The sequence below is a fragment of the Thunnus thynnus genome, chromosome 19, assembly GCF_963924715.1.
Source record: "Thunnus thynnus chromosome 19, fThuThy2.1, whole genome shotgun sequence".
Classification (NCBI taxonomy): domain Eukaryota; kingdom Metazoa; phylum Chordata; class Actinopteri; order Scombriformes; family Scombridae; genus Thunnus; species Thunnus thynnus.
This window is the reverse complement of record NC_089535.1, coordinates 22824343-22847597: the sequence shown is the minus strand read 5'-3', so window position 1 is coordinate 22847597 and position 23255 is coordinate 22824343. Positions and strand designations below refer to the sequence as shown.

Sequence of the window (23255 nt, the reverse complement as noted above, 5' to 3'; positions counted from 1 at the left end):
TCACAACTATGAGTGTTTGATTAAATTATTTTAATTATTATGAGTATTATTTTTATACTGTCTGTGATTGCTACGATTTTGTGAGGAAATCTTAGGCACCATGAAGTTGTGCTCTACTCCTTTTTATTCCTGTATATGTGGATGTATATATGATGCATATTTATCTATATATGTGCACAGTTGAACTCCTGTCTGTGTTTGTCTTCTTACCTGCCAGGCTGCTCAGGGTACTTCTGTTTGCAGTAGGCCTCTAAAGACGCATAGACTTTCTCTCTTAGAGCTTCTACCTCACCTGGGTTGGACAGACCTTTAGAATCTGTGGAGACACACACACACGAATAACAAAAATAAACAACAACAACCTTTATTATTATTAAACTCTATTATTTTACAGTATGTAGACAGGAAAGGTGTTTCATTAGTAGATGTACCTTTTTTTCTTTACATTAATCTTCTCACATTCTTACAGTTATACTATCACAATCCTCTACTTTTGGCTAGTGAACAACTCAGTCTGTGTAAATTAAAGTTGAAAGTCTTTCTCCGGGATAGACAGGATAGAACAGAGCTTTACTAACTTACAAGTTGAGTTTTAACCTCACAAGCTCATTGCGGACGTGTGTCACCACATTCTAGGCTAGTCCAATTAGGACTGCAATTTCCAAACGGGCGCTAATTTAAGCTTCACTGGAGGACTCCTCTTTGATAAACAACACAAACACGTCATTGATTAACATTTCTGATTAACAAAGCATTGCATAATTGATTAACAATGAAAGAACATTTGTTGTTAATAGCTGGACTAGATGACACAGTGTGGGAAAGGAAGGACTGAGGTCCTTTTTAGCATCGCCGTCCCCTCCTCCGGCGCCCCCACCCTTTGCTTTCTCAGTCAGACCGGTCTAGTGAACCCCTAATTAACAAGGAATCAGGCCGAGAAGTGAACCGGGGCCAGCGAGCTTGGAGGTGGCCTGAACAAAATGTGGAACACAGAGGATCAGTGTGTCTGGGGTGAACGGATTCACAGTAGCTCCATAGGGACAGAGGGAGGCTCCCACACCGAGTCATTAAAAAACCTGGGTCACATTGATGGTTTGGTTTAATAGAGAGGAGTTCAGAACAGCACACTGTTAGCAGGAGTGACACATGCCTAGACAAGAGTCTCAGTTACAGAAAACTGACCAGGTTCTTATGGGTATACAGCAGGAAAATGCCATGAAAACTCTTGTGGATGTCACTTTATAAAAAACAATAATTAATCGGTTTACCTTCAATCCATTAATCATTCAATGCTTATGTACTGGATCAGCTTTTATTGTGTGCTATCTATCTCGGCACACAGCAGGTGGGACCGCATCAGTTTTACAAGTCACAAGCGAGTCTCAAGTTTTTATAGAGAAGTCTGAAGTGAAGTTCAAAGAAAACAAAGGCAACTCAAAATCCAGTTTCCAATTCTCAAGCTACATTAATGAGGTCAAGCTGAGTCACAAGTCCTAAACCTGAAGCGAAACTCCACCCAAAACCTGAATTTGAGTGTCAAAACACTTCAATAGAAATTTCAAGAAAAGTTCTTGGACACCACAAGGACTTAGTGACAGGTGCGTAGGATCAAAAACTCCTAACTTGAAAAGAAAACCAAAGAATCCTGCATACTGTCCATCACTTGAACTCACTTAAATAATGCAGGCGAAAACAGAAGTCACCTTTCAAGTTTACTAGTGGGAGTGTTTGATGCTTAAAATACAGATTTTGGGTGGAGTATCACTCTAAGTTTCAGGACTTAAATGAGTCATATTCTATTCTAGCAATATTGAGGACAGTGTCAGCAGCAGATAGAAACAGTAACAGCCCTACAGCTCACAAAGATGAAATGGAAGTATTACGCCAAACTGTAATACACTGGTGTGCAACAAAGCTGTTCAACAATACAGCATTGTTCTGAGAGAACAATCACACATTGGAGATATGTCAACAGTGCTGAATTCTGTTGTGGATGCTTACCACTTAAAAAAATAATTAGATGTAGGTTGGTGAAAAGAAAAGTATTATTTTTGGTAGCATTTCAAAACTACAAAACCCTAAACTGGCATCAGATATTTCCATGTTGCGCTGTAGTCTAATTCTGCCCCAAGATTGTTTTGGTTCCAAGTAAAATTGAAACTAGAATGAAAAGACTGTTTGCTCTTTTAAAACCGCACATTTTTGAAACACCCACTTTACAGCTTCTTTAAACTGCCACAGCAAATGACAGCTTACATATAGTGATATTTACCTGGGTTGAAAAGGACTATAGCTCGAAGGCACCCCAGTTCTGTCTTATCCATCTGCATGTCCCTCATTTTAGACACCAGTTCTGTGAGCACTCTGCACAAAAGAGACACACACACACACAAAAAAAGACAACACAAAGTTAGAAATGTGGCTCATTCAAAATCAGATGTAGTTAAAAATACTACGTTTATTTAATCCTTATTAGCTACTAGACTATTTGTGTTATATCGCACAACCGAACGAATGCCAGACAAAGTTAAGATCACAGGAAACCATTTGAGTCTAATTGGTACAATTTTGTAAATGCACATACTACCCTTCATGAGAATTATCCAAATCCAGACTGGGACATTAAAAATATGTTTTAACTACTATCCAGCTCAAATCTATTTAAAAGCAAATACACACAAGCGTATTCTCCAGCCCACATAGGCACCGTTAGATCAGTGGAAAAGTTTACAACCCTGCAAAGTAATTATATTTAGTACATGGTTTTCATAAAAGGAAAGCCACAGAGTAAACACAAGCTGTAATCTAACACCAGCACTCCCACTGTCTGTGTGTGACATCACTGGTGGGAGTGTTGGTGCGTGGAGTCGTTCAAACTCCTCACCCCTCTTTGACTCGGTCACACCCTCTCCCCGGCGCTCTTTATTTTCCCTCTCACTCCCGTTTCTTTCTCCCTCTCTCTGTCTCTCTCTCTCTCTCTCTCTCTCTCTCTCTCTCTCTCTCTCTCTCTCTCTCGGATAGTAAAGTCAATTGCGGCTCTTAGCTCATTCTAATTCAATTTGCTCAGAGGAACGACAGAGCTAAAAGAAAAGAGAAAAGGAAAAAAAAAGGAAAGAAAATAATGAAGTATTTAAGTTAATCAGTCTCTTCATTTGTATGGCGAAGAGGCAGGAGTAGATAAAGAAACATTATCAGTTCTCTGTATCTTAATGCTCGCCACAGTTAATGCAGAGATGTAATAAGTCCTGTGGCTGCCAGCGCCGATGATTGAGTGGAGAGTCTGGCCGTCAGAGGGGCAGAGACCCAAGAAAAGAAAGAAGAGACGGAAAGATAAACATGAGGCCTGCTATTAAAAATCGGTTTGATGACAGCACCTCCAACTGCACGGACATGTACCTGTACACCACACTGTTATTTTCATCATCAAAGCCTCTTTTAATTATTTTTTGAGAAAGTCTATTTTTCAGATTTTTTTAAAATTGTGTAACCAGCAGTTCAAAACAGCTACAATAATATAAAACAGATCAAATCTGTATATCCTCACATTTGATAAGCTGGAACCAGCAAATTAATTTGTCATAAATTATCTAAGCAAATAATTGATGATCAGAATTGTTAGTGATTAATATTCTGTTGATCAACTAATCTAAAACCATGTATCGGCATTTAATATATACAGTATTTAGTTTTTATAACTTTCCAAACTGTGCATCTCAGTTGAGCTCAAGGTGTGATGCTGCTGAACAGACACCGTCAGCCTCATGTGAGATTTCAGTCTGTCAGACAGCTCGCTGCCCTGGAATGTCAATAACAGTCACCAGGGTGGTTCCTGCACACACCCGACTTCACCGTAGGCGACTTGTGCATGGATTTTTTTTTTTTTTTTTTTTTTTTTTTGACATTTTCTGAGCAGTTCAGTGTTCCTGTGTGAGCCCTGATGCATACAGGTGTACATATTTAATACACAGGAGTCAATCAATAGTTCCTGTGCTGCTTTGCTTTTCATGAAGCACATGCTTGTGACTCCCAGTCTAGGTGTAAAACTTCAATGAAAGAAACCTCAATGTCATATGAGAAAATTAAACCACTTTCTAATCAAATGTATTTAAAAACTAATGCTTTATTAGTAGTTAATATATCTTTTTTTAATGCTTAATGTATGATTGTTTTGTGACTGTGATTCTGATGTGAATGAACTGTCTTATTGTGATCTTGTATATATGTAACCTGTTCTCAGGTCTCTTGCAAAAGAGCTCTTGATATCAATGATGAGACTGCCTGAATGAATGAAGCTTAATAATCAGTAAGGCATCAATAAGTTCAATGTGTGTTGTCATTATTAATGATTTATTAACATTTACAAAGTCATTAGATACAACCTATAAAGTATGCATGTAATGTTACCACTTTCTAATGAGGCATTCTTAATAAAGGGTGTTTAAGTTTATATTTGTTAATAAATAATTCATGAATGCTGAACAGAGCAGTAATAAGCCATCGATAAGGACAATGTTTGAGCAACTGTATACCTAAAGCTAGTTGTGCTGCTAGCCAAAGAGATTTCTCACAATCTGGAAACAAAAAAAGTTGCTCCTCTGAATAATTACTGACCTATAAAATATCTAAATTATTCAACAACCCCCGATAAAGCCAATAGTTACAATTAATAAACCTCAGATGAAATATGTTTTATTAGAAAGTGGTAGCACCAGTCTGCACTTACATCAGTTTCAACATGATAACTACTAAAGTGCAAGAAAGTTGGTAATATTGACCTGTCAAAGATGGCTCCCACTCCGGCACTATGGGCGCTGTTGCGGTGGACGTGCAGGCCGGTCGCCAACAGAATCCCGTCTTTAACCGCTATCGAACGGTGCGAAAATGATGCAATGAGGAGTTCATTCCAACCTGAGGCAGAGATGGGAAGAGGGATCGAAGAAAAGCATGAAGGAAAAAGAAAGAAAAAAAAAACAAAACAAAAACAAGCAAATCCCAGTACAAAAGTTCACACAGCATTCAAGCAAAATGAAACTGACAACAAAGGGGGAATTCCAATGAATCAATTAAGCTGCGCAGTAAAAGCGTGCAGCTTTCTCAAGCGCAGGCATCAGGTTATTACTAAGACATTTGAATCATGCTTTCTACAGAGACAAGCGTGTAAAAGGGATGAACTGCGCCTGCCATCACAATAAAGACAACAGGCTTGATGTGCCAAAGCAGGGGCTTGACACAGAGAGCAGTGAAGACACAAGACGCTGCTTTTTGAGTGACAGGGCTCCTTTAACTGTTCTGCCTGGCAACACTTGCCTCTTCTCCCCAGAGTTGAGTTGGGTATGCGAGGAGCTGGGATGCTTTTATCTGTGATACAGCAGAACTAAAGCGGTTATTTATAGAAAACCTGAGCGCTGAGAAGAGACGAGCTCTCCAGAATAATGTCTCTCTCTGCTTTGCTGAAGTCTCTCTATCATTGTGTGTGCGGAGGATAAGGAATGATGGGAGGATTTTTTTTTTCAGGGTATGCGATGGGTGTGTAATAGCATTTTTTTTTTTTTTTCCCTCAAGGTGGATTAAGAATATAACGGTGTAATATGGAGCGACAGGCAGGCAACAAGGGCAATGTGTTGGAAGAACCCAAAAGACCTTCCTGCATGTGATGTTAGTGAATGTAACAGAAGTGACAGATGATTCACGCTCTGTTTTACGTTGCTGCTTCTGTGATCCTGCGCGGTTAGCTTGCTTTTCCACATATAGCAGATACACACAATGAGTTGTTCTGACCTTGGTGAGTCTTACTCTTGTTTGAGTCACATGACACAGGGAGCCACTCAGGGTTATGACCAGATTTGGTTGAATAATGCTGTTTTCTCATTAAAGGCTTCTTTCATTGGCCTTTCTGAAAAGCTAAAACAGGGTTCCAAGTTTTTCTAGCTATATTCTAACATAAATAAATATGTACTGCTGTACAGGATCATAAAATTTAACTACCTCATCATTTTAACCAAGATAAAACAACGATTGTTTTGCTAGACCAGTATTTGATCCAAACTCCTGGGTGCCAGGTGCTTCCATCTATTTACTTTTTTCTTCATGGTATATTTTGTATCCATATGTCTTGTCAAGGCATCGTTTTGAAATGAAAATCATCATCCTGATTGTTTTTTTCTGTTTTTTTATGAACTTCTTGAAATCTTTTTAACAGACCTGCTCGTAGAAGGATGACCTGGTCGTCCAATGGCAGCTCAGAGAAGTGGGGGATCCTCTTGGCCCACTCCACCAAAGTAAAGAGCTGTTTGTCAGCGGCCTGACAGATATTTGTCACTGGGTCATTAGGCTGCAGGGAGACAAAACACACACAAGTCTGGAAGTTAGACATTCAAGTAATGGATGAAATTAATATGTGTCATATTTTTGTTTTAGTCTGTGTGTCTCTGTTGGGCGTCTTCCGGCTGTCAGGTTGAGCCACCTATCACCGAGCACACAGACACATTCACGCTTACATGAGTACTACTGCTGTGAATAATATCCTCTGAAGAGGAGCAAGTAGGAAGACAAAGCAAACAGTGATTCTGTCCCAGCTCGTGGAGGAAATACCTGCAGAGAGCTGCCGGTGAAAAGACGACTTTAACCAAGCAGACTGTTTCTTTGGGGACCTTTTAGCCGACACACAAATCAGCCATTTGGACAGCTAGAGGAGCTCAAGGGGCCCCTGCTGACACTTTACTGACACTTCACAACAGAACAAGCGCTTAGGAACTCAAATAGGACTTTATAACCAGACTGGGCAGGGCTTTGTAAAACTCAGCAAATGTTAAATTCATATATCATTATATAATACTATTTATTCTAATATTTCTTATATTTATGAGTGTTTTGTGTGCAGTAATTAAATGTTAACATGTCTGAGCAGGAAAGAAATCCATTAGATATTGATAAAAAATAAAAACAAACAGTTCTTGGTAGTGGGCTGGCGGCTAATAGACATCACTGTATTGTCCATTTAGTGCTCAAAATAGGAAAAATAGTTTCTCTGTGAAATAAAAGGTCCGGGTGAATCAAGGAGAAACAGTCCTCTATTGATTTCACCTCATTAGATCCACTTAAGCCTCGAGGAGAGATAAGCATAAAAGCCAGGAGAAAGGCTAAAGAAGGATCTTACAGCTATGAGACATGAACATACTCTATCTATTATTTTAATGTACTGTCTGTCATGTAAGACGCTGTACAGGCTTTTAAAAAGGGTCCTAAATACTTTAAGTGTAAACTCACTTGTGGTGAACATAGTGTGTACTGTTCATCAAACGTAAAAATGTCTTAAATTGTAGCAGAACCATCAACCTCTTTACACAACCATTTACATTTGATGAAGAGAAGCAAGTAAAACCAAATTTACCACTGACCATACAAAGGATTTTAGAAATTCTGTGGTCAGAAGAGACACCAAAGAAACCTGTGCATATTGTTTTTTGTCATTTTTTTATTCTCTTAAAAACAATTGGATGTTCTAGACTGTCCCTATATTTCTTCCCATGGGGAGTTTTCCTGTTAAGATAGTAATTTATGTGTGCAATTTAAGTTCCAATCCAGAGACAAGGACTGTCTGTCCTTAACTGTCCTGATATATCATATTGAGGAGCTTTATTCTTTGACCCACAGGGAGCTTATGAGCAATGGTGGAATCCTAATGCAGCACACATACAGTATGACTAACTCACTAAAATGTAAATCCATCTGGGAAGGGGGGTAGACGGATCCCAAACAATACTGTCAATCTCTGACGGGTAATTTAAAATCATCCCAGGAGTACATACCCTTGATATGTGCTGTATGTGTGTAAACAAAGACTCTGTGCACACACTTTTGTGCATAATTTTAAATCAAGTAAACATCCTTAAATGCTAAGTATCACTGTGTGAACTCCCACTCTGACAAAAAAAACAGCAACTTCTCCCCAACTTCCCTCTCCAAATCCCACCGATCGATGCTAAAAGCTCGGAGGATCCCAACATCAACTGCAGCTCTCAAGAGAAGATTAGTTCAAGATGAAGGAGAAAACGTCCCTCCACTCACATTCTCCTTTTATAACACGCAGGCCGAAGACTATCCCATCCTCTCCTCCATGTTCCCTCCCTACGGTGTGATACTCACACTGACTGCAGAGTATCACAGAAACGCAGTTGAAATATGAAAAAAGTTCAACCAGACACAAAGACTACACTGTTTTGAAAACTGAAAGTCGTCCTTTTATTTATTTTTTTCTTCAGGGGGAGAATGAAAACATCTTATGAATATTTCAGCATCTCCGAGGGAGACGTGGACGGTGGCGGTTCAGCGCGACAGATTTTGTGAGCCGCGTTTCCTCTCAAAAGACACATAAACAGATTCAGCTAATTCATTCCGAAGGGCAACCCCAGCCGCCAAAACAAAGAAAAACAAAAGGGGGCTTCATTGTGCGCTAGCGGTTATGGTCGACTGAATAGTCGGCAGAACAGTCGACGACTCGACTTTCAAAAACACTAGTAGACACTGTACATCGTTGTAGACTAATCGTTCATCTGTGGTTTTAGCACGGTGCAGTAATAAGACTGTGGCACTACATCTACAGCAGATACGCGGCTGTGGGCACTGTGGGTAGTTGTCGTGCGTGACACTGTGCGGTGTGGGGTGCTAAAACAGCAGACATGCAGCAAGAGCAAGAGGCAGAAAGAAACGGTTGTACGTCCCAATGCTTGACTACAATCAACAATACAGAAATACAAAAGTAAAGCAGATAAAACTGTGAGCTACAGTATATGTAAGGCTACCCTAAAGTACCACATTGGTACCAGAACTAAGGTATTTAGAGAAGGAAAGACTCCCGCTATCCCTGCAATAAAGGAGTTGCGTTGTTACTGCAGTATCAGTATCTCCGGCTCAGAAAAGCTTGCAGGGGGTTTAGTCCAATCAGATCGCGGCTCATGTGTAAACAGCCACTCAGAGCCGATCGAGGACTCTCGAAGATGGTCCTGCCTACATCAGTTAACCGTTTACTGATTGTATTGAGACCTTTTTGACGAGAAACATATGATATATCTCTCGCAATTAATCGACTACTCGACCACTTTTTGGGACTACTAAAATGCAGCAGTCGTGAATACCCTAGTGTGCGCTACGGTCGAGCCACCCCTTCTCCTAAGAATACAAGTCCCAGGGTTCTTGTTAAACATGGCGAGCCTCATGAATGTTGTATGGCTATCTTAGCCGTGTTTACACTGACCCTGTTTCTTTGCCTCCGTCTGTGGAGATGACAGGGGAGAGGAGCTTACACTTTCCTGCAACAATCCTCAGGCATCACATTACTGTACTTACTGTTCAAGTCACAGAGCAGCATTTAGGATGTTAGCGGGCCACAATGGAGGAGCCCACTGTGACCTGTGATGGAATTACATTCACCTTGTCGTAGGAAAGTACAAAAAAAGAAAAGAGTCCACTTGGGAATCTCTAACAGCTCAACTGAAAGCGCTACTTCCTCTTCTTCTACTGCAGAGATCACAGTTGAAAATATGAAGCAAATAAGCAGGGGGAAGGTTGGACAAAAAATGAAACGTCCACTTGGGACAGGAAGTAATAGAAGAAATGTTGAGTTACTGGATTCTAGCCCCTTGGAGCAGTTTTTTTAATGCCTGCCACAAACACACAGTCTTCATTCCAAGTGAATCAAAAGGTTTATAGCCACGCACGCTCCACCGCCGTGGTCGATCATCCCAGCAACTTAGAAAAATGCCAGGCTTGCATACTGTCCCATGAAATTTTCATCACTTGAGGAGGGGAGACGAAAGATTTGCCTTTCAATTTTTCATTATTCTGCTTGAACCAGACTACACTAGCGTGACTACAGGGAGAAAATTGGATGCTCATACAGATCAGTATGAAAATGAATTACTCAAGTGTCCCACTTTTTTTTAGAGAAAAAGAAACTGTCCTCATGTGTCGGGAGCGGGGATGAATCATCAGCTAATTATCATCTAAATAACACAACACTTCCTGTCTACGGTTGAAGGAAACAAAACCTTTATATAAATCAACGTATAGATGGTAGAAACAGAAATAACTCAAAAACAGAGAGAGGAAAAAAAAGAAATGAATTGAAGTCAAGAAACACCTTCAGGATTAGGGAACGAAAGCATCTTCCTCCTCTCCCCCTCCTCTTATAGAGAAGGCCTCTCCTCGTCTGACTGAAGGCACATTACTAACGCCTGTTTAACTCCTGTTCTAGGTCACCATGAGATAAACACACTTTATTCAGCTTGGCCAGACCCCGGCCATTAGACAGTGGCGGTGGCCTATTCATGGTGTACACTCATGGCCTGGGCCCTGTGATTAATTATAGCACGGGGCAGCGCTTCTCAATGGAGACCTTGCAGGGGGGAGGCAGGGAACAGGACTTGGAGAGGGGGGGGCGGTTCTTGTGGTCAGGACAGCCTGCATGCCTATGTTCTGCCAACATCCTGGGCCCTGTTTGGTTAGAGGGTCACTTCACCCAAATTGTACTAAAAGTAAGATTTTCCTGCCTATTCCTTTCAGTTTTATTTGCCCAAGTTTTCGATACAATTCAATTAATTTATTCTCTTTCTATTGTTTTCTCCCCATTTGAAATGCCTGCTTTATTAAGCATTGCTGTCCTTGTCACTGCTAACACTGCCATTAGACTGTAGAGGGCTACAGACAGACAGGAATGTGATACCTCCATTAGAGCTGGAACAATTAATCGATTAATCACTTAATCGATGGAAAAATAACCAGCAACTATTTTTGTGATCGATAAATCATCTAAGTAATTTTCCAAGCAAATGTCAGCTTCTCACTATTTAGGATTTGCTGCTTTTCTTGATTGTTGGACAAAACAAGCAATTTGAAGACGTCACTGTGGGCTTTACGAAATGTTGACATTGGCTTTTTTCTGCATTTCTTTTTTTTTACAGCTTATAAACCAAATGATTTAACAATTAATCAAGAAAACAACTGGCAGATTAAACAATAATGAAAGTAATCAACAGTTTCAGCCCTAACCTTCATCACCAGCCACCTGCCAGCAATGAACATCAGTGGGAGAGTATAACCAACCGGTAGACAACACGAGTGCAGTGCACAACAACTCCCTGGCTTCCCAACACGCCCAAAAATGTTTGTTGGAACCAACCACTACTGGGGATTAAACCTTGCCCTTTTACCATGGTGGATGGGAATTTCAGTACCGTGTCACCAGTGCACCTTGTCTCTTGAGGTGAATGGATTTTTATTTGTGCTCGAAGCACTGAACAATTACTTTTGGGAAAAAAAACAACAGCAAAATGGCAAATGTTTGTAAAATTTAATGTAAAATTGCAAATTAAACCTGATCCAATCCAATCCATTGCATTCTACTGTTATGCATTACATTAGAGACATTTCATTTTGCTACAACAAAAACTTTTAATAACTAAAATGACTAATTTTCTTAGCTTTTACTGTTACTGCAACTTGCACAGAGTCAGAAATTAGGACGATGTGATTCCAATTAAAATAATAAGCAGTAAAACGTAATTAACACCCAGCCCTTGTTTTCATCTCTTCAGTGTTCCCTAAGAAAACCTCCTCTTCTTTATGCCAGGCAGGCAGCGGGCATCGAGGGACCCACCATGGCTGAGCCCAAACACACTCAGTGCATTAGTGTGTCTGAGCTGCCAGCCGCTCCCCCAACGACTCCCCACTCCTTCTCTCTCTCCCTAATGTCAACGCTCATCTCTTACATTTCCATCTGGCACCCCAAAATAGCTCCCATTTACTCACATAACAGCCTTCACATTTCTACCTTTACTTCACAGGACATTTCCCTCCCCTGAAGCAGATGAATCCCAGAAGAAGCCCTCCCTCTCTCCCTCCTTCCGTCCATGCCTCCCTCCCTCCTTCCCTCGCCCCTGCCTCCTTTGGTAGGCTGCTGCACAGCTCCTCTGTTTCTCATGTTCCAGCAGGATTCCTGAGAAAGCTGAGGCTTTGTGGGATGCTTTCAGGAACAGTCTGCCTGTTGCATTATTCATCACTCTTAGTCTCCTCTGTGTCAAAGACAGCCCACAGTGCCCAGCTGATACTGAGGGGATAGATGAGGAGACTCACAGTGAAGGAGCTCATACGAGGTGAGGTGAACCAACGCTCTAGACCACAAGCAGTCCCCTCCAAAGGGACTGAAAGAGGGAGGACACACTGTACTCCGAAAATTCAATCAACATCTTTACCAGCAGGCGGCAGGGTGTTAATAAACTTCTGAGTCTGCTATAGACTCCACAACAAAAAACAAACACAAGTTTTATTAAAGAGGAAGCGAAGAAAAAATATGCTTTTTAAACAGTGTGTCCCAATTCCAATCCACATGCTAATTCTGGATAATGAGTACGTAGGCTATTTACAGTGAAAAGTAAGTATTCTCTATGATGTCAGTACTTGATCTGTGCATGAAGTGTGCTGTTACTGGACTCAATGAAAATCCAATGCAAAAAAAAAAAAAAAAAAAAAAGCTTCTTACAGCTGGAAAAAATTTAAGCAAATTGTGGACAATGATGGGACGGCTCCAGCAAGATTTTGGAAAGCGGAGAATAAAGTATAAGCCATAAGCTGTAAATCTGAAAAACATTCTCTTAACTTTCTCTTTGGTAAGTTTTTCTGGCAGCAGTATTCCAAGGTCAGAGTTTGACTGACGTCCTTTGGCGCAAGTCTGGTATCATTAAGTGTTAATAGAAAATTGTAAAGAAGACTAATTTCTTACATTTTCACTACAAAAACACAACACTGCAATAGTATACAGTAAAGTCTATATGGACACAGTTTAAGAATACTTCATTCTTCTTCATTGTATCTACCTCCTGAGCAACAGCTGCCCCATATGTAAGCAATAGTGAGGTGTTCTGTTATATGAAAATAACAGACAAGATGTGAGTCTGTTACTGTCAAGACATCTCATAGTGATTTATCACTCTTATATGATGGACACTTTCCAGAAACAGAAAAAGCTGAAGAAATAAGCTGTGGTCAAATTACCATCCATAGTTAATGTGTAGTCAGGTTAAGGCTGTTTCACCAGTAAGAGTTAACTCTTAGCACGAAGCAGAGGTACTGCTGCAGTGGTTTAATATATGTTTTTATACTAATTTAGATAGATGATTAAGCTGTTGGCCAGAACTAAGTTTGAGGTGTCCTGTCCTGTTTAGGGGTACAATATTAACACCCATCAGCCAATCAGAAATGAGAACTTTCCGTGTCCATGGTATAAATAGGAAAGAATGGAGAGCAAGAATTTATTCTAATGCAACACCCTAATATATCTAGGAGTAAATATGAGAGAAAAAGCATGCTCACCACCAGCTCCAGGAGTGTGCACACAGGTATGAGCATGTACACAAAGTGATGACTTGTTGCAGAATGACACAATATGTGAGTGTTTTCTTAAGAATATATAAATAAAAAACAGCAACTCACCGAGTTGGACGGCACACCAAGATTGGTCTCGATATAGGTCTCAGTTTTAGGTTCCACCGCCTGCTCGGCTTCCAGAATCTTCTCCACGGGCATGTCCTCGTTGGCGCAGCTGGTGGACTCCACCTCGTTCTCATTTCTGTCCTTGGCTCGTTGGCGCTCCTCCTGAACGGCTGCATGTAACAAAACTGGTTCCGGTCACTACTGCTGTTTTTTGTTTTATTTAATTTACAATGTCAACATGTGTTCTACAGCACATGTATGTTAAAGGAAAGAATCAGGACTATAAGACTGTATGGTTTTGATTGCTAAACAAGCTTAAGAGTTTAAAAGCTTGTTTTTTCCAAGTAGTCAGGTAGTAATGAAGTTACGTTAATCATTATTTAGTAATATTCTATCTTGACAATGAATCAAATGACTATTGGTAATGTGACAGTAGTTACTTTTAGTGCAATACCCACAGAGAGCTGTTACCCATTTGACCTTTACCCTTTTAGCCTCTTTTAGCTCCTTGTTTTGGTTTCACAGCACATTACTGTTATGGGTACGGTTACAGTTATGGTCTCACCTCTCTCATCAACCCCTGAATTCCTTATTTGAATGAATGCTTGAATTCCTACTGATTTTGTGAAAACAAATTGTCCATACTTTGATGCACATCAGTAGTTAACCGAACACATAGTTGGCTCTTGTTTGTATCTGCACAAACATGTAAATACAATACACATGTGCATGCTTGAGTGTGTGCTTGCTTGCCCATGTCGAGTGTCTCCATGTGCATGTGCCTGCTGCATTCAGTGTGTCTCTGTGAGCCAGCGAATAGTGCATGACCCAGTAAGTATTATGCCAGTAAACATATCCAAGAGAGTTCAATCATCAATAATTGCTTCGACAGTGCGGATGGAATATATTCGGGACCTCAGACCTACATTATGCACAACGCAGCGGCATGGAAATGTTCAAGGACTTCTCTCAGCTTCCTTATCAAAGAGATGTGTTTTTCATGTAGTGCTCAATGACAAACAGCCGGCTCCTTTTATACACAAATCATTTATAGACACATAAATAATGTATGGTCTGTCACTCCTTCGTTACGCCATGCGTGGCCGCCAGATACTCTGTGTGTGACAGAAGAGCTTAAATAAAAAAAACCTGAACACAAATCAATGAAGACTTTGTCCTGTAGATTTTTTTTTTTTTTTCCATGTCGCACATAAAAACTGGTTGAAGCAGAACCGTGTTGGTTCTGTCATCTGATTGGCTTGGCGAGGAGACACAGGAAATGGTTTGTGTGCTGAGCAGACACCGAGACTCACTGTGGCTGAGGCAAGAGAAACCGCACCTCCACCCTCAAGTGAGGATGGAAAAGATGCATGTGTGTGTGTGTTTTGTCTTTTCAAAAGGCTATAATTTACTTAATTCAAGACACCGCAGAAAAAAGTACTGCGGCTTTTTATAAGTTTGTCCTGCACACACATGGATTTGTAAAAGGTTTGGACATAACAGTGTTGTATGATAAACGGCTTTTGGAAACTCACTGTCAGCATGCGAGCTTACATACACACCTGGAGAACCGCCCTGCCTCTCTCTCTCTCTCTCTCTCTCTCTCTCTCTCTCTCTCTCTCACACACACACACACACACACGCACACACACACGGTTTGCAGGATGATCTGTCTTCTTACGTTTCCCTTACTCTGGTTTCAATTCCAAGTCCTGAATTGGAGAGGCCGTGGTCTTGTTGGGGGGGGGGGGGGAGGGAAGCAGGGGTTGTTAGAGGAGGAGAGGGAAAGGGGCCCCACTTTAGAGGAACTGCTGTCTGGCGGTGGAGGTCAACCCAAGGGTAGAATACTTGTGTTGGAGTCAGGGAGAGGTGAGGAGGGCTGAAATCATGTTAGCTTTATTCTCCCCCCTCCTCTTTCTCCTCTCCTGACTGGGAGAGCATAAATTCATTTAATCCTGTTTTTCTGTGGATTCGCTTAGCCTTTTGGGCTACTGCTGCCTTGTTCTCTAACCACAGCCCTCGGGGTGCAAGGGGAGGCTTAGGCAGTGCTGTGAGTGAGGCGAAAGGCAGTAAATGATAATATCCTTGAAAGGAGTAAAGAGCCCTACAATGATATAAATAAAAGCAAGAGGGAGGGGAGGGGAGGCCAAGTAAAGGTCAAGACAAATTGGCCTTGTATAGAATGCGTATTTATCCCAAAAACACTTCTTTTTCTTCTTCTCTTCGCAGTTTCGATTTTTCAGTTTTAAACGGTGAAGCTACATCCAACACATGCGCACCTGCACATACACACGTGCTTAACACCTGCTATCATCATTGCTCTTCAGCTCCCGTGGTTATACTTTATGCCGCTCGGTATAATCTATGCATTCTATAACTGGATTCTGTAACTGCGATGCCCATAATGGCGGGAGGCAGTGATTGATTTGTTCAATGTGCGAAAGAGTGCTTAACAGCACTGCTGAGAGCGCTAACATTTTTAACACCCTCGTGGAGTGTTAAAATTCACACCTCACTGCCTGTTTTTTTTTTCTTCTTCCTCTTCTTTTTCTTCTTCTACTTCTTCTTCTTCTTCTTCTTCTTCCCCCCCCCTCACACAAAACAACTCTTCCTGCTTTTATATGCTCTGCAATCTTTCCTCTAAGGTGCTCTACTGTACTGCCCCACAAGCACAGACGATATTTCTCAACTCAGTGTTTACACGTTAGAGTCACTCTCAAAGACTGCGGAGCAATAAGTGTGGCATCAAACAATCACAACATTTTTCAACACTGCCATTACCCAAGAGCTGCTCTCATTCATTAAGAGGATATGAAGAGGATGCAATCAATCATGCAGACCACTAATAGGAAATGTTTGTGTGAAAATGCCTCAGTCTTTATATACATTGTGCCCTGTTTTTGTTTCATGGTGATACGAGTGTAAGGCCTTAAAAAAAAAGTTCTTGATTTCTTTTGTGTATGGCTGTTTTCGTATTCTGATGACTTGTCATAACATTGGGCGTAGTGTCGGTAATGATCCAGTAGACCAGCGCTATTCTGACTGGAATTTGAACTTGCACCTGCACGATCTGGTCAATAGAACATGATTAAAAGCACAAATAGCCGATCCTAAACAACACCCATTCCCTTCAAGGCTCCAATCACAATCTCAAACGACTTTCCTGGGGCGACATAAAATATTATTTTGTCAGTTTGTTTCTGTTTACTCAACTGACTCTTACTCAACTTACTATCTGTAAGTTGTAAAGGGAGGTGAGATGACAATGTCTTGAATATGCACACTTCAAAGTAGTGTCATTGTGGAAGCCGAAACTAGCATGATTTGTGGCTGAGAAGGATTTCAGTATGACATTCATGTTAGTTGAAACTTTAGTATGCAAATGTTACTGTGGGCAATTTCATAACCCACAGTCTCTGCTGTGAGAGGACAAGGTTTTTCCTATCCGTGTTGGGAGCAAAGTGATTAAAGTTTGCAGAAATGTTTGATTGCATGCTATCTATATCTTGAGGATAAACTACCTGACTCTCAAAACTATCAATTATACAATAGGGATGGATTAGTTGAATGCAATGTTTGTTGTCAGTAACCTGTGAAAAGCAGCATCAGTAAACAGTAAAGAGCTTGTGAGTTGTCACTTGTTAATTTTATGGCTGTTCTTGCCTGAGGAGGTGCATTGATATAGACCCAAGAAAAATGACATATAGCATCTTTATGTATATGTTTTAGTTACCTGCTTCAGATTGAATTTATTTTAGCCACATTTACATGGACACCATGCGGCTGATTAAAGCCCTGTATCCATTCGGTGGCAGGAGCAGTATGCATTCCATCAGTAGCCTCTAATTTGAAGAATGTGGCGCACGTTTTCACCGTGCTGTGCAATTACAAGACATAATTCAATTTGAGCACTCTGATTAAATTTTGTGCATCGAGTATCTCGTAAAATAAGCACACAAAACATCTGTGTGTTTGGGAAAACATGCTGGTTCACAATAACTAGGTAGGCTGTTCCACACAGCTTCCAAGTTTATACAAATCATTAGAGGCACAAGAGCGGAAACGCTGACATCCAGAGGATGCAGTGGAAGCCGAAGTTCACACAGCTCCATTCTTATTTTTTTATTTCTCCAGTCTACATCACTCAGCTCCCTCAGGACTTCCAGTTCTCATAAGCCCACACTCTGTTTCCACATCTAGCAATACTGGCTTCCTGGGGCTGCCACAGTAGAATTATTTACCCCAAAGTAGTGCTTGGAGCAGAACATTTTTAAATACAGTAGAGTGTATGGCCCTAAAATATACCCACTGATAAAACAGTCTTGCTAAATGTTATGCATGTATTCTGTGTGGTTCTGGTCACAAAAAACAACAAAAATATTCATCTTATGTACTTCTGACTGCACTACACTTCTACTGATTTCCAAAAATAGAGCTGTTATCTGTGTTTTCATGTGTGCCTATGTGGATTAGTACAGATTTGAGGGAATGGGTAAGTGGGACTTTATCCTCAACGGTATGTGCTGTACCTTCTCTCTTCATGCCCATGGCTAAACACTTCTGGTAGCGGCAGTACTGGCAGCGGTTCCTCTGGCGCTTATCGATGACACAGTCCTTGTTGTCGCGGCAGGTGTAGCTCAGGTCTTTGCGCACCGTCCTTTTGAAGAAACCTTTGCAACCCTCACAGCTGTATACCCCATAGTGTTTACCTGAGGAGAGAGAGCGATACAGGGATGGTTTGTCTAGTATACAGGACACATTGTTAATCTGGTATTCTCATTTTTTTCAAGGGACTTCAGAACAAAAACATTTGTCTGACCTCATATACAAACCACACAAGCAGAATACAGGAACTGGCTTCTAAAAGCTTTAAAGAGCAATTATGATGAAAGACCTGTTAAAGTGAACAGAGTGCATTTGGGGGTTACGCTGAGGTGGCTGGAGAAGAAAAGAGGAGCCTTCTTAAAGCAGGCTGCAGGAGGGCCCTGTGGATTTGCATTACGGTACTGTTCTCACATCATGTTGTAGTACAGGACATATCGTCTCTATGTTCCCAACAACTCCTTTGTTATTTATGACGGATGAAGCCCATTGAAATTCTCCAGGGTTGCTCAAACTGTTTCTTTGTTAGTTCTTTGCTGGTCAGACCACCAGAGAAGATAAATAAACCCTCCCAGCACAGTGAAATGAACCATGACTTGCTATTAAACATTGTTTTGTTTTTCCCCCTTGGGTCCATGGAGCACTGATGACGCAGGATGACACTAAAACTGTCCAGTGACTTAGATGACCATATAAGACATGTATGCAAAACTTCTTTCTATCATCTTAAAAACATCTCTAAACTCCACCCTTCTCTAACCCTGTCAGTTGCAGAGAGACTTGTCCACGCTGTTATGTCCTCAAGAGTGGACTACTACAATGCACTCTTCACAGGGATTTCTGGCAGGAGCATCCAGAAGCTCCAGCGCATTCAGAACAGCACTGCCAGGATCCTGATGAGAGTGCGAAAACACAAACATATAACACTTATTCTGTTGTCATTGCACTGGCTGCCTGTCTCCTTCAGGATTGACTACAAAGTCCTGCTACTGACATACCATCAACAGACATGCGCCTCCCTACCTACAGGAACTGATCACACCACAAACTTCCACACACATACCCTCAGATCTGCCGGCAGCTTGCTCCTCCGGGCCCCCAGCACTAAGCTCCACACCATGGGGGGTCAAGCCTTCTGCTCTGCTGCACCACACTTGTGGTACAGCCTTCCTAACCATCTGAGGGCAGCACAGACCCTAGTCTCTTAAAAAAAAGAAAAAGGCCTAAAACCTTTCTATTCAGGAAGGCTTTTTCATCTTAACTCTTCTTTTCTTCTCTTTCTTTATGTTGTATGTTCTATGTTATTAATACTGTAGCATTTTTAGTTTCACTATGAATGAAAAGTGTGGTACAAATTAAATGTATTATTATTATCATTATTATTATTTATATCCAGCTTCATCCCTGGGCTTTCATGATTATCCCCAGAGAAATATTTAAACGCAGGTTTATTTGTTGGCTGTATGAAAAAAGGAGTTACTCGACTGCAAAGATGACTGCTGTGTGAGTCATGACAACAGTTAGCCATGGGTTAAATGTTCTTTTGGTTAAAGTGGTTAAGCTAGCTCTTGACCAAATGATGGCCCATGATTAGGAGAATCTTGGGGTAGGCGTGTGCTGTGTGGAAAGCCAAAAAGATGGATGGATCTAAGGATGAACACTGATAATGGTATTTACTGTTTTGCATTTCTTAAACCCTATAGAGCAACGTGAGGAACCTTGGGCTATTGCAAATCTGTAGAAAAGTAAAATGACTCACTTGAAACTGAAAATGAGGACATTCAAAGTTTCAAGTATGGTACGAGACATTTTGGATCTTAAAAAGGAGGGAAAGAGGAAGCTGACAACAGTGTGACAACTGGCAAGATATAATGTGTCAGAAATCACACTAGCAACATACGTAATCCATGTACAGCGCTGTCGATAACAGAATTATCAGAAAGACTTAAATACAGCAGCATTTTTTGTAGTTTCTAGTTAGACATTGCGTGGATGAATATTTTGCTGAGTCCTGATTGTTTCTGTCTTTCGTAAGGCTCATTTGGGCATGAAAGTGGCCTCAAATCTAAACTTATCATGCTTCAAAAAGGTCCCAAAAGGTTTCAAATGTCCCTGTCTCCATTCATTTCTTATGCGTTTTATCACAGTAATATTGACATGTGATCATGTATCAAGACAAACCCTTGAATACTGCATTCAAAGCAGGTTCTTCTCAAAATCTGCTTGTATTTGACTCCAGTCTTCATTCTATAGGAACATTCCCCACTGCAAAAAAAAAAAAAGGTCAAACCCACACCATGGTGACTCTAGCACTGCCATGCTTCACGGTAGGGATGCTATGAGATGAGTGATGGGTTGTGCCTGGTTTCCTTCAGACACAGCGCTTCTCTATTTCAGTTGAAGTTGAATTGAGGTTTGGTTTCATCAGACCATACAATCTTTTGCCTCATGATTTCTTTCATGTGCCTTTATGGCCACTGCCCTCTTGTGTATTTTCTCAGGAGTGGCTTCTTTCTGGCCGCTCTGCCATTTAACCCAGATTTGTGAAGAATTCCACTGACTGTTGTCCTTCCAGGAAGTTGCAAAAAGCTGCAGTATGTAGTTCTGCCAGAGCGGTCCGTGGGGCTGTTCTCTGACCTAAGTTCATCTTTGGATCTTCTTTGGAGGTTTCTCAGTGTGGTTGGAACACCAGCTTTAGCAAGATGAAGGGTAGTCCCACTTTCTTTTCATTTGGTAAAGATGGAGTCTTGTGTAATCACAACTGTTGAGAAATTATTTTTATACCCTTCCCCAGATGAATGACTCCCCACAAGTATAAATACCAATCCCTAGTTAGGGTTTGACCTTTAAATAGTTACTTCCATTGAATTAAACATTAGTCATATTACCATTTTCGTTTTAATCTATTCACTACAATTTGTTGAGAAAAACCTACTTTGACATCATGAGTAATTTAGTACAGATAGTTACTGCAACACTACAAACTGGCAAAAGACAAGCAGGATGATAACTTCCTGAAGAACTGTACACTTTTAACATGTTTACTTAATTGCTTTGACTAATTTACTCATAATGAACAGTTTCTTCATTTTTCAGTAAATGGTCTGATTGGTCACATAACATTTACTCCACCTTTACTGCATGTAAAGTAGTAAAGGTGGAGGTGGAAAAAATATTAAACATTTTTCAATATACTTGACTCAAAAATAATGTAGTATTAAATATAAACAGAACTGAAAAGTTCTTCTAATGCTGGAATTATTGCAGTTCATGCAGGTGTGTCAAATAAACTGGTAATTCAGTATATAACCCAGCATACTTCAATCCAATGAACAAAAAAACTGATAAAAAAAAATCTAGAATAACATTGAATGTCATTTTATTTGAAATCAATTTTTCGTTTTGCTTTCAGTTCTTCTTATTTTGCGATGCTGCCTGTGTTTACAGCACATATGGTCATACAGCTGTTCATCACAGTCTGATGTCACTCACCTGAGGAGCGGTCCCCACAGATGGCGCAGATGTGTTTGGTGAGCGACAGGGCCGTGCCTGAGGGCTGGGCGGGCACCTTCATCACACCGTTGAGGCCCAGCGGGGGCTTTATGTCCTCCGTGCTGCTGACCGAGTTCATCGGAGAGTTCAGCTGGAACATCAACACACACAAATACACCCGTGGACAGGTCACAAAGCGACATCATACACCCCATTACACAAAACCGTCACACAGCTTAGCTGGTGCGGCATAGTTAGCTGATGACATTAACTATTGAACAAGGGCCAGGTCTGCTAAGGAGAGAGATGAGTTGGTTACACATACAAACAGGGAGATTAAATCTGAGTGCAGATGTGTCATGTAGGCCTGTTACGATAACCACTTCTGTTGGACGCTACATTGTCCCAGAAATAATTGCGATAAATGATATTATTGTCATTTTAAGATCATTTTATGCCACAGTTGCAGTTAACATGGTAACCCCTACTTCACCTTATTCACTTACACCATACCTGCAACCTACATACATAGCCCACATACCCCCAGCATATGTTCACTAGTGGGAGTGAAGAGGTTTGGGAGAATTTTGGGTTTCTAGAAATATCAGGAGCCATTTTCATTTGTCAGGGCGAGTGTGATGCTCACAAAAAAGGGGATTTTATGAGTTAAATAATTTATATACACATTAGTCCTTTTCTGTTTGTCTTAAAAAAAGAAAACAAAAATTTACGACCATCACATAAGTATTGTTCAGGTTGTACATTTTATGTTCTGTTACGCTCTTCTATGTCAGCTGGTGGTAGTATTTAGCCGTGATTCCTCTGGGGAACAGAGTTTGAGGGTGCGGGTACCGTTCCAACTCATAAAGCAAAGTGTTATTGAAAAGTAACGACACGCAGCATTCACTCACTACTGTTTATAACTTTTTCCAGGTTTGTGGGGATACATAGTCTCTCAAAATCAACATGAAGCAACTTGGTAATGTTCCCTCAGAGTATAATGATGTTTTGTTGTCACAGCTTGCCAAATGATATTAAAAACAAGCGGTAAATTGCCTGTTTCATATACCCCAAGGTGCCGTCTATGTACTGGCTTTTTTCTTAGCGGTGGTTAGCGAAAACTGCTGAAACAGGTAGACGGATTATTTGCCTGAAATTGGTAGACCACACGCAATAAGTTATGCTGTTTATTCTGGCATCACGTTGGGTAAAATGTTGGTGGCATTCTTATGTAAACAAACATGCATGTTAACACAATGGGCAATACTGAGGTCACGTCTATATATCGCGCGACAAGTCGATAAAATAATTATCGTGACGGGCCTGGTGTCATGCAGTTTGTCTTGAACAATTTGATGAATGCAGAAAGTTAAAAAAAAAAAAAAAAGATATTATGACTTCTGGTACTCAATACAGATGGTCAGCAGCCCTAGCAGCAGCTCTTTTTGCCCTCATTCATTGCTCTCTCTGTCTCTCTCCTCCCTCCTGTTCCCCTCTGTTTCAGATCTAAATCTGGCGCAGCAGGATCCTGCACCACTCCACCCCAGGAACTCTTTTATTCATGCTCTCAACAAGCCCCGCTGGCTCCCAAATGTTCGGCGCTAGCATAACTCCAATGCAAAATTTAACAGTACAGCAGAATAAAGAGACAGCATTTGTTTTAGCAGCAGTGCAAC

The 23255-nt window shown here is 40.9% G+C and overlaps 1 protein-coding gene across 4 annotated transcripts in view; it reads right to left on the bottom strand.

Annotated features, from left to right (window-relative positions):
- rxraa (retinoid X receptor, alpha a) overlaps nucleotides 1-23255 on the bottom strand; it is a 109517-nt gene that overhangs the window by 5186 nt on the left and 81076 nt on the right. For 2 of the 4 annotated variants that reach the window (XM_067574336.1, XM_067574335.1), the window contains exons 4-10: nucleotides 21580-21730; nucleotides 18015-18194; nucleotides 13486-13670; nucleotides 6202-6331; nucleotides 4776-4908; nucleotides 2273-2364; nucleotides 211-316 (exon numbers count right to left, since the gene is read on the bottom strand). In XM_067574336.1, the coding sequence (XP_067430437.1) occupies nucleotides 211-316; nucleotides 2273-2364; nucleotides 4776-4908; nucleotides 6202-6331; nucleotides 13486-13670; nucleotides 18015-18194; nucleotides 21580-21730 (977 nt within the window). The remainder of the gene's footprint in view (nucleotides 1-210; nucleotides 317-2272; nucleotides 2365-4775; nucleotides 4909-6201; nucleotides 6332-13485; nucleotides 13671-18014; nucleotides 18195-21579; nucleotides 21731-23255) is intronic. The other 2 variants (XM_067574337.1, XM_067574338.1) reach the window with 1 other exon arrangement.